At 37.7% G+C, this 12,709-nt stretch overlaps 1 protein-coding gene across 1 annotated transcript; it reads right to left on the bottom strand.

The window, feature by feature from the left end:
* Window positions 1-9,952: 9,952 nt before the first annotated feature.
* On the bottom strand, window positions 9,953-10,635 carry LOC106303472 (calcium uniporter protein 1, mitochondrial-like). Its single transcript, XM_013739731.1, has 3 exons — window positions 10,588-10,635; window positions 10,176-10,415; window positions 9,953-10,072 (listed from the first exon to the last, which is right to left on the bottom strand). Exons 1-3 carry the CDS (start codon window positions 10,633-10,635, stop codon window positions 9,953-9,955), a joined length of 408 nt encoding a protein of 135 aa, XP_013595185.1.
* Window positions 10,636-12,709: the final 2,074 nt, after the last annotated feature.

The following is a 12,709-nucleotide window of genomic DNA, read 5'->3' as shown; positions in this document are numbered from 1 at the left end:
TTTTTTTTTCGGTCAGGAGATCCAAAAAAGGCGGTTGATCTGTTCAACAAGATGGTTAAGATCGGTTGCTCTCCCAATCTATCTAGTGACGTATACTAGTTTGATCAAAGGGTTTGTAGATTACGGAATGGTTGATGAAGCGTTTAGTGTGTTGAGTTTATTACAATCTAAAGGTTTAGCTCCAGATATCGTTCTTGTGAATGTGATGATGATACACACATTTTACTAAACTCGAAAGTAATGATTCGAAGAAGCTCGTAATGTTTTTATTAGTAGTTTGAAGAATAGGGAACTTGTGGCGGATCAGTATACGTTTGCTTCAGTACTCTCTAGTCTATGTTTGTCTAGAGACTTGGATCTTCGTATCACCATTGGTACTAGTTTGGAGATGGAATCTTGTCATGGGAAACTCGCTTATAAACTATCTCTGCAAGGTTGGTAACACCACAGCCGCGTTGAGAGTGTTCCGCAACATGTCTAATAAAGACTTTTAGCTTTGGATTGTTATACTTATACATACACTGGGTTTCTCACTCAAGGAAAGGCACCTCGCGAGGCACTAAACATGTACTTGTACTATGAAATCATAAAAGATGAAGATCCACTCTCTCAGTTTCCAATCTTGTTCTAATTTCCAATCATAAAACAATCTTTGTCAAAGAGCTGGACACCCAAAGATGGGTGTATCATTTAAACAATCAGAGTTTATGATTCTTGCGAATGAGTCATATGTTTCTGATGAGTTTTGAAACTGTATAACATATGTAATCGGCGATGTAATTGTTTTATGTATCATAGAAATGAGGTTTTATAATGTTTTAGTTAATATTAAACTTTTTATTATATCAAATCGATTTATTTTATTTAATGTTTATAGTTATTTGAAGAACAAAGTAAAACAGAAAGCTACGCTAGCTTCCAAGGGAGAACCCACACAGGATAATCATCACTTCTTGTAAACCAAATTCCATCATCTCTGCCAATCCATTCACGTAACTGATCACATCGCTGAAAATTTGAATGATATGCTTCAAGATCATAATAATACGTATGATTATCATCTCTATAACTAATATTACAATCCCATCGTGTATGAAATGGCCATGGATGGTCAGTGAAATAAAAGACAAAGAAAGCTCCATGATCACCTCTGGCAACTAAACGAGAAGTTTCTGATCTCCCCCAGTTACTTTTACACTTGACCAACAAAACTTGACCATGATCGAACCAATTTCTAATTACTATTCTGTTGCAAGCTTCGTTTAACCCAAAACACATAGCACTAATAAACACAAAAACTATCAAATGCTTCATGTTGTGGATCTGAGATATTTTTTGGAATGATAAAGATGCAAACATGTTTGAGTATTTATAGCCTTTGTATGGAAAACATTATTTATTTTTAACATCTTTGTAAAAAATTAGTGACGCATATATCTATGGATATAGCTAAATCTTGAATACAAAATGAACTAGTCAAACATGGGAATTTAGTTTCTATAAGTATAGCTGACTATTACCATCAATCCAGATAAGTACATTCTGTATTACGAAGAATGATAATATCATTATAAATAAAAGATAATGCTTACAAAGTAACTACCTAAACAAAAAAGATTTCTTGACATAAAATCATATATATAATGATTTAATAACATAAAATCATATATATAACGTGAGACTTTCCTCTCTTCTAAAGTTTCCACCTAAGCATATGTAGGTTCCACATTTAATTTTTAAAATATTTTTCTTTGTTTTCTTGTATACTTTTAAAAGCCCAGAGAAAAAAATACAGCAATACATAAAAGCACAAAAGCATGATTAACATATATACAAAGACGTATAGAACAATGAAAAAGTTGTCATTTAACACCAACGTTCAAATTTGGTTTAAAAAAAATATGAAATTTAATTTGTTCAAATTTGGTTAAAAAAAACAAGAACTTTAATTTGGACAATTTAAAGCACCAACTTAAATTAAATAGTCACTTCACACATCAACTTAATTTGACCAAACCAAATTAAAGACGACATTATCTTGGGTAACAGATTGATTAGACGGAGTTAATCACCGTCTCTAATTTCAAACGACGTCGTTTTGATTTTTTTAAAAAAAATATATTTATAAGGTAACAAACCCGTGACAAAAGCTACACTCGTTGTAAACCTGAACCACTAGACCAATTATAATTTTGCTAAATTGAATAAATACTAATAGATAATATTAGTAAACCTCCGAATCATCTTCTCCCATCCTAAATCTCTAAATCCCTGAGTCAAGCTGCTCAAATATATGAACCCCACTGTCTGAGAGACCCACATCAAACATATTGGATTCTTAAGGATGAGCCGCAATCACCAGTGGATGCACGTTCGAGTTGCTGCGGACACATAACGGAGAATCAAGATTTACTCTCTTTTTTCTTAACAAAAAAATCAAGATTGCTCTGTTTTCATTCATTCATTCACATTTGTACTCACCTGATAAAAGGAGGCAGATACGTAGAAAAATTAACTTAGGGATTTATGTTGGAAGAAGATGATTTGGAAGTTTAATAATAATGTCTATTAGTACTTATTTTATTTTATTTTGGTCAAAGCAGAAGTACTTCATTAATAAACTTAAACAAGGTTTTGCAAGCTAAAAGCTGCAAGAGCGTTTTTCGCTAGCCCATCAGCGACAGAGTTTGCTGATCGGGGAATTACAATAAAATATAAGGTTGAGAAGAGAGAAATGAGGTGACTAATTTCATGAAGAAATCCCGCTATCTCATTCAGAACCGTCCCTGATCGCAGGGCTGAAATGAGGACACTTGAATCCGATAGGATCTATATTAGTATTTATTTAAGTAAACAAAATTGTAAGTAGTCTAGTAGGTTGGGTTTACAGTGAGTGTAGCTTTGGTCACGGATTCGATTCCTTTCAAAAATTTTTTTTAAAAAATTCAAAACGATGTCATTTGGACTTAACAGATATTACAGACGTCGATTAACTCCGTCTAATCAATCCGTTACCCGAGTTAACGTCGTCTTTAATATGGTTTAGTCAAATCAAGTTGAAGTTTAAAGTGGTTATTCAATCTAAGTTGGTGTTTTAAATGGTCCAACGAAAAGTTCATTTTTTTCAACCAAAATTTGGTGATTTAAATGACAATTTCCCGTAGAACAATTGGATGAGATGAACACGTGTCGACTACTGAATGAAGAAACTGAACCGCCGCTGCTTGCTCCGTGAGTCAACTCCGGTCATCTTCTCCGGCGTGAGAATCAGCTTCACGTATCACTGTAAGTTGTCTTTTTCTGCATCCCCGATTGAGGTGAGAAAATCCTCCTTAAAGTCCGTCAGATTATTGAAGTCCTGGGATTAACGGCAAAACAGAGATCATGATATTCATCAGGACGTTCGTATATGACCTCTGATTCGTCTTTCATAGGGGGAGGAGACTTACTCTTTTTGTTTTTTGTTGTTAAATTTTGATCTTAACCTAGCTATTCCCAAGAACATTTTTTTTTTTTGAGCTTATCTAATTTGTGACAAAAAATGGGTGAGAAACAGAAGAATTTCAGAAGAAAAAAGAGAAGATTAAGAGGGATGTATTCAATATAACATTTGAGGTGATTTGATTTTTAATGGAGTTTTAGATAATAATTTGCAGAGATTTAGGTGATTTTTGTTAAACCACTCTAGAATATAACCTAAAACCATGAGATTTGAGTTTTAATTTTTTTAACTAAGAAACTTCACCCAAACACCCTAAAGTCATCTTAAAGCTTTAAAACTTCACAACTTAAAATATGTTCAATAAAAATGGATTTTAGAGTACTCTAAGAAATGTTAAGTTCAATAACAGTGAATTTTAAATGAGTTTTTAAAATTCATGTTTGAATAACAGTTGATTTGTCATTTTAATACAAATCACCTAAAACTCTCACTTGAATACACATTTCTAAGATATTTTGTTATTTGATAATTTGATAAAGTTTTCAATACAAATATTCTCGATACTTATAGCATAAAAGCTTATAAGTTAATAATAAACCTAAGCCCATAACCACTCTGAAGCAATGATCGTGACAGCCAAATTACCAGCTTATCATTATTTCCTCCTTGAAGAACATTGTCCTCAAGGTTATTATGATTTCATCTTCACCTCTGCAATCCGCTTCCTCTTTTCCAGGCCTGGGTGAGCAGGGAGACAAGCGGTGCAACCACCCGGGAGCCAAGTCCGTGTCTTCCGTATATCAATTTTTAAGAAGTTTAATTTTTTATATAAATCTATATTGTTCTATTAAAAATCATAAATATAATTAATAAATTTGAAAATAGCCCAAAACTATTTGATATGTATATAATTTAAATATATTTTAAACATTATCTAAATATAAATCTTAAAAGATAAAATACAATCTGCCCCAGATTCTGAAGCCGATCTGCAGCGGTAAGACTCGTATGACCTCCTGACGTAGACGTGGTGATACCCAAATGAAGTTTAATGTTAATTAGCCACAACAACTGCAGCATAAGTTTTGCCCTTTAAATTTTATTTGTGTCTTTCGACTGTGTTTACCAATACCTACAACGGACTTGGACGGTGAGCTTACAAGTTACAACAACAACTACGGTGAGCTTCTATCAATCATTTAAGCAAAGTCCGACGAAATAAGATTAGGCAACGTTATACATGTTGCTATACTAAACTTATACAAACGTGACGATATGATACATTAGCATTATTGAGATTGTCTGGATACAGTAATTACAATCAATAATTTTCTCCAATTAAAAAATTAAGAACTTCACGCTTTAGAAATCGAAGTACATATGCATGGATATTTTGTTAGAAAAAAAACTATGATAATAGTTACGATATTTTTATTACGTATACATCATATTAGATATTTTATCTACTCTTCCAAATGTTAACGTAAGCCGCAGAATACTTTGTTTTCTTTCTTTTCTTTCACAGTTTTTGGGTTGTTAATAGAATATCTTTCTCGGGTTAGGACAACGAGACATCTATAGGTGAAACAGAGAAGGTGATAGAACAGAGAAGCGTTTAGAGAGATTTCATGAAAATGTTCATTGATTGCTTGAAAGATACAACTCTGGGTTTGTCTACTTTATACACAACATATAGAACGATCTAGACTGAGGACAGGTGGCTCTGACAGCTCAGACATCCTGATCCCTAAGTGCCTCAAATCTGTTACCGAGAGCCACCTGATGAGCTGTAACAAAGGTACATATCTTTTTGCTTTCCTCTGTTTTGAGCTTTGACTTCTTTTGTTACCGTTGCAGGGTTTTGTCGTGTAGTTGTGAAGGCTGATGTGGGCTTCACACTTGGGTGGGCTTGAACATGAGGCGCTGGTCTGCTGAGTCCAATACTCCCGCTCAAACTCGAGGTGGTAAGGTTATCAACTCCGAGTTTGAAACGCAAGGAACATAAGCTGTGTTGAGGAAGCGATTTGGTGAAGATGTCAGCAAGCTGTTGCGCCGCCGGAATATGCTTGACAGTGAGTGATCCATCTGCTACTTTCTCTCTCTCAAAGTGATAGTGAGTAGCAAAGTGTTTCGACTTGCGATGTAGCACTGGATTGGCAGTCAAGTGAACCGCCGATAGATTATCACAATAAATCTCCACTGGACTGAATTGTTTGACACCAACACTCTTCAACATGCCAACTATCCAAGAAAGTTCTGCTGCAGTATCAGAAAGTGTTCTGTACTCCGCCTCAGTTGAGGATCTGGCTACTGAATCCTGTCTCTTCGCCGACCAAGAAATCAAGTTTGAACCAAGAAAGGTACAGAACCCTCCTGTTGATCTTCTTGTGTCTTGACAACCAGCCCAGTCTCTGTCACAGTAGGCTCGAATCTGTGAGTCTGTGTCTGATTCTAGATGAACTCTCATCTTTATTGTGCCTTTCAGGTATCTTAAGATGCGCTAGAGTAAATTAAAATCAGACACTGCAGGTTTGTGCATCTTTTGACACACGAAGTTGACTGCAAACTGGAGGTTAGGGCGCGTCAAAGTTAAGTACTTAAGCTTCCCGGCGAGACTTCTGAAGTATTTCGTGTTGGAGAAGTCTTGATCTTGATGTGGAACTCTGTCAAGTTGCACAGGTAGCGGTGTTGGCATTGGAGAGCAATCCAACATACCAGCAGCCTACAGTAAGTCACACGCATACTTTTCTTGATTCAGAAACAAGTCAGGAGGAGTGAAGTGAGCTTGTATTCCAAGAAAGTAACTCAGCGGTCCCATATCTTTCATTTGAAACTGCTTCTTAAGTGACACAAGCAGCTTCTGAATGAGATCTTTGTTGTTACCAGTCAAGACCATGTCATCAACATAGAGTAACAAGAAGATCACGTCTTTGTCTTTCTGATACACGAAGAGGGGAGCGTCTTTTTCATTGCAGACAAAGCGAAACTCCAGTAGGTATGAGCTAAATTTATCAAACCATGCCCTGGGGGCTTGTTTTAACCCATATATAGCTTTGCGCAGTAAGCACACATGATCAGGGTGGTTCTTATCTTCAAACCCCGGAGGCTGTCTCATATAGACCGTTTCAGACAGGTCTCCGTGTAAAAATGCATTCTTAACGTCTAGCTGTTTGATGTCCCAATGATGCATAACAGCTAGATGAAGCACAAGTCTCACTGTTGCCGTTCGGACTACTGGATTGTACGTCTCAAGGAAATTCACTACTTCTTCTTGCTGGTTTCCTTTAGCTACAAGTCTTGATCTCAACTTCAGTAACGTTCCATCAGCATTAAGTTTGACTTTGTGAACCCACATGCACCAATGAGTTTAACATCTTGAGGAAGCGGTACTAAACTCCACGTTTCTGTTTCTTCACATGTACCAATTTCTTCGCCCATTGATGCAATTCAACCAGGATGGTTTAAAGCTTCAGCAGTTGACTTTGGTAGCTGAGGAAGTCCTTTCACTGTGACCAAAGCATACCTAGGATTAGGTTTTCCTGACACCAGTCTTGGCTCTTGTAGCCATCTGATGAGAATTAGCAGGAGGTTGGGCTTGTTCATCGGCTACAACAACTATATTCTCTGCATCAGAGTTTGAATCATGGCTCGCTTCTGAAGAGCTTGTAGATGCTTCAGAATTATCCAATAACTGAGCAGGAGAATGTTGTTGTTGAGGCGTAGGCAGAGCCACCTTGATCACCCTTGTTACTTCCTCTTGAACTTGGTCTTGTACTGATTCTTGTTGAGGATTCAGCATAGCAGGAACCTGAAGACGCCAAGCAGAGCTGAGGGGCGTTGCAGGTACAGGTAAAAGATGACGATAGCTATCAGAATAGGGTAATCTATCTTCATCAAAGAGGACATGTTTGTTGATGTAGACGCGGCCTGTGGGAGGATGAAAGCATCTATAACCTTTTTATCTCTCGTTGTAACCAACAAAGACACAAAGAAGAGACTTTGGATCAAATTTGTTGTGCTGATAGGGACGAAGGTAGGGATAACATGCACAACCAAACACACAAAGAGAAGTATAAACCGGAGCTTTACCATTGAGAATCTCAAAGGGACTGACAAGCTTCTCATTAACTGATGACGGTAGTAAGTTACTGAGAAAGGCAGCAGTGTAGAAAGCTTCGACCCACAGAGTAGCCGGTATGGAGCTTTGAAACATCATTGACAAGCCAAGTTCTGTAATGTGTCTGTGTCTTCGTTCTGCTAGTCCATTTTGTTCAGGAGTATGAGGACATGAAACCAAATGTTTAATTCCAGTAGCAGCAAAATGATCCAACAGTGTTTTGTTTATGAATTCACCTCCTCCATTTGACTGGAACACTGATATTTTCTGTTTATATTGGTTCTCTACTCGAAGTTGGAACGCTTTGAATACAGAACTAACATCAGACTTTGATTTAAGAGGATAGAACCAAAAGAACCTTGAACAATTGTCAATGAACACTACATAGAAACGAAAACCTTGAACAGAAACAACAGGTGCTGGACCCCAAACATCACAGTTTATTCTTTCAAGGATTCTACCAGACCGAAACTCTGAATTTGGAAAAGGGAGGCGACATGTCTTGCCAAGTTGACATGATTCACAAATTGACTGAGAAGTCTTATTGAAGGAGATGGCTTTTATTGAAGAAAGATGCTCCAGGACTTGATCATTAGGATGCCCCAACCTCTTGTGCCACACATTCTCACTCGCACTCTGTTGTCTTGATGAGTAAAAAACCGAGAACTGAGGATCATCCAGCCGATACAGCCCTTTAATTTTGTTTCCCAGACTGAGAACTCTGTTGGTTGCCTTTTCCTTAACATACACATTTGTAGCATCAAACGTAAACTCACAGGGATAATCATCTGTTAACTTAGATACAGAGGAATGTTACCTGTTGCTGAAGCAATGGACGCAGAACCCATATGAGTGATTGGTAAGAACTCGCCATTGCCTACCATCACACTGTCCAGACCATCATACTCTTGAGCATTGTCTAGATGCTGAGCGGAGCTAGTGACATGATGAGATGAACCACTGTCTGGATACCACTCTGCACCGGTGATTTTGTTGCCTGATCCTGAAGTGAGTACGTTCGCTTGAGGAGGAGGATCATCGACAGCAAAGTTCTCATCAAATCTTCTGTAACACTTGTAAGCTGGATGTCCATACTTCCCACAAATTTGACAGGTTGGCCGTTGATTGTTGCTCTGAGAAGTGCTTTTGTGAGCTCCTTGACCAAACTGCTATGGAAAACCTCTGCCTTGAGTAGAGTAGGAGCCTCTTCCTCTGTAACCACCACGGTTCTGGCCTCTTCCTCGTCCAGAGTAACCCCCACGATTGACATAGTAGGCTTGATGAGCTGAGACTTCTGTTGGGGACTCGTAGGCTTGAAGTTTGTCATCAAAGCCAGTGAGCTTGTGAACTATGTCATCAAGACGTGTCTCAGGAAAGAGATCCACCGAATGCTCAATGACGGTGCAGACAGACTCGTACTCTTTCCCTAAACCATTCAGAATGCCATAGATCTTCTCTTGCTCTGTGATAGGAGCCCCAATGGAGTCGAGTTGATCGCACAAAGATTTGATTTCAGACAAATACACAGTCATCGTCTTGTTTCCTTTAAGAGTTGTCTGAACACGCCTTTGTAGATCTAGCTTCCTCGTCGCCGAAACCCTATTGTACTTCTTTGCCAAGGCCAGCCAGACCTCTTGTGATGAATGAAGGCCATAGACAGACTTGAGCGCATCTTCAGTAAGAGATCCGTATAACCACGCTAGAATCAGCTGATCCTTCTAGATCCACTTGTTGAACTCGGGGTCGGCTTCCTCCGTGACTTGCTCTCCGTTACGAATCGTGACTGTCGGAGGTGGTCACGGATGAGAGCCATTGACATAACCCAAAAGTTGTTGACTTGAAAGAAACTGCTCGAACTGAAGCTTCCATAAGAGGTAGTTGCCTTCTTTGAGCTTCAAGGTAACACCTTGGGTGATTGTGAGGGCAGCAACCGTCAGTGTATCTTGATTGTCTTCCATGATCTACTTTCGGAGCTCTGATACCATATAGGTGAAACAGAGAAGGTGATAGAACAGAGAAGCGTTTAGAGAGATTTCATGAAAATATTCATTGATTGCTTGAGAGATACAACTCTGGGTTTGTCTACTTTATACACAACATAAAGAACGATCTAGACTGAGGACAGGTGACTCTGACAGCTCAGACATCCTGATCCCTAAGTGCCTCAAATCTGTTACCGAGAGCCACCTGATGAGCTGTAACAAAGGTACATCGTTTGTCTTCTTGCTTTTCTCTGTTTTGAGCTTTGACTCCTTTTGTTACCGTTGCAGGGTTTTGTCGTGTAGTTGTGAAGGCTGATGTGGGCTTCACACTTGGTTGGGCTTGAACATGAGGCGCTGGCGTGCTGAGTCCAATAACATCACAGTATGTAACAAAATGCCCTTCATCAAAGATTAATTCTGTATAGTTCCAAGAATCTTGGAAACACGAGCTGAAGAAGGCTTTGGATTAAACAGCATCTTCAGCTCATCATACCTCCCAGCATCAAAATCTTGAGCCTCCATCAGTTTCCTCTGTTAAGCCTCAAACCTGCTTTGGTAAAACCCTTCAAAGGAAGGCTCTTTTGAGGTCCTGCAGGAAAAAAGAGTAACCGGCCATGAAGTATATAGATGTGACATAGAAACAGATTGGCTCCATAACGTCCCATGTGAGTTCCCAGAAGGTTAGCCTCATGAACAATGCGGTCTGGAGGATCATGTAACCATGACCAGCCTGAAGCTCTCTCCTCACCAAGGAATGTGATTTCTGGTCAATGACCTTGTTTATGGCTTCAAGCTCTTTTAGCTCCTTTCTTCTTGGGTCGTTTGGGTTACGGATCTGTGGTAAAGGAAGCAGGCCCTCGATGGACTTGGTTACCTGATCACACACAAGACAAAAACATAAATAACTTTTGGTTTTAACAAGGAATTCACCATCTCTATTATTATGCTTTAATAGACATGATTAGCATTTAAACACACACAAGACAGCTTTGTGATCAATGAGACTAATGTTACAGAGGATGATGTTTATTTATGTGCACTTATACTTGGAAATCCGGTAATATTGAAAGTTGACGTGTTGCCACATTTTCCATTTAATCTTTGCAAAATTGGTGAAAGGTTTTGTATTATTTGGTTGATTTTGGCGATACAATTATGACTATCTATACAATTATGGATTTGGTTACCTGAGACTAATGACTAAATTGTCAATAATCCAAATTAATGTTCTAAGAATTAATCTATAAAACAGATAAGCGGCAGTTATGACCGAAATAATTGTTCTTAAACAATTTTTTGAAAATACTTTATTCCTTCATTGTTTCCTAAACAATTTGTTTTACAAGTTCACTCATCCATCTCCACAGAAATCCGACATCCACGGATCACAACTGCACGTGCCAATCATTCTTCACGAACGGGTGCGATCGTCAAAGTTGATGATTAGAGAAGGTTTTTATCCCAACACTGAGAGGTTTGGACAGGTTCTTGGAGTGTTTTGTAGAACAGGCTGTGTCTGTGAAGGGTTTCAAGTCGTTGGTTTGATGATATGTAGTGGAATCTCTGTGTCATTTAATGTCTGGAGCATGTTGGTTAGTTGTTTTTTTTTCGGTCAGGAGATCCAAAAAAGGCGGTTGATCTGTTCAACAAGATGGTTAAGATCGGTTGCTCTCCCAATCTATCTAGTGACGTATACTAGTTTGATCAAAGGGTTTGTAGATTACGGAATGGTTGATGAAGCGTTTAGTGTGTTGAGTTTATTACAATCTAAAGGTTTAGCTCCAGATATCGTTCTTGTGAATGTGATGATGATACACACATTTTACTAAACTCGAAAGTAATGATTCGAAGAAGCTCGTAATGTTTTTATTAGTAGTTTGAAGAATAGGGAACTTGTGGCGGATCAGTATACGTTTGCTTCAGTACTCTCTAGTCTATGTTTGTCTAGAGACTTGGATCTTCGTATCACCATTGGTACTAGTTTGGAGATGGAATCTTGTCATGGGAAACTCGCTTATAAACTATCTCTGCAAGGTTGGTAACACCACAGCCGCGTTGAGAGTGTTCCGCAACATGTCTAATAAAGACTTTTAGCTTTGGATTGTTATACTTATACATACACTGGGTTTCTCACTCAAGGAAAGGCACCTCGCGAGGCACTAAACATGTACTTGTACTATGAAATCATAAAAGATGAAGATCCACTCTCTCAGTTTCCAATCTTGTTCTAATTTCCAATCATAAAACAATCTTTGTCAAAGAGCTGGACACCCAAAGATGGGTGTATCATTTAAACAATCAGAGTTTATGATTCTTGCGAATGAGTCATATGTTTCTGATGAGTTTTGAAACTGTATAACGTATGTAATTGGCGATGTAATTGTTTTATGTATTATAGAAATGAGGTTTTATAATTTTTTAGTTAATATTAAACTTTTTATTATATCAAATCGATTTATTTTATTTAATGTTTATAGTTATTCGAAGAACAAAGTAAAGCAGAAAGTTACGCTAGCTTCCAAGGGAGAACCCACACTGGCATATCATCACTTCTTGTAAACCAAATTCCATCATCTCTGCCAATCCATACACGTAACTGATTACATCGCTGAAAATTTGAATGATATGCTTCAAGATCATAATAATACGTATGATTATCATCTCTATAACTAATATTACAATCCCATCGTGTATGAAATGGCCATGGATGGTCATTGAAAAAAAAGACAAACAAAGTTCCATCAGCACTGGCAACTAAACGAGAAGTTTCTGATCTCCCCCAGTTACTTTTACACTTGACCAACAAAACTTGACCATGATCGAACCAATTTCTAATTACTATTCTGTTGCAAGCTTCGTTTAACCCAAAACACATAGCACTAATAAACACAAAAACTATCAAATGCTTCATGTTGTGGATCTGAGATATTTTTTGGAATGATAAAGATGCAAACATGTTTGAGTATTTATAGCCTTTGTATGGAAAACATTATTTATTTTTAACATCTTTGTAAAAAATTAGTGACGCATATATCTATGGATATAGCTAAATCTTGAATACAAAATGAACTAGTCAAACATGGGAATTTAGTTTCTATAAGTATAGCTGACTATTACAATCAATCCAGATAAGTACATTCTGTATTACGAAGAATGATAATATCATTA

This window comes from Brassica oleracea, chromosome C7, assembly GCF_000695525.1.
Source record: "Brassica oleracea var. oleracea cultivar TO1000 chromosome C7, BOL, whole genome shotgun sequence".
Taxonomy (NCBI): Eukaryota; Viridiplantae; Streptophyta; class Magnoliopsida; order Brassicales; family Brassicaceae; genus Brassica; species Brassica oleracea.
The sequence above is the reverse complement of the archived record's forward strand: the minus strand, read 5'-3'. Positions and strand labels throughout refer to the sequence as shown.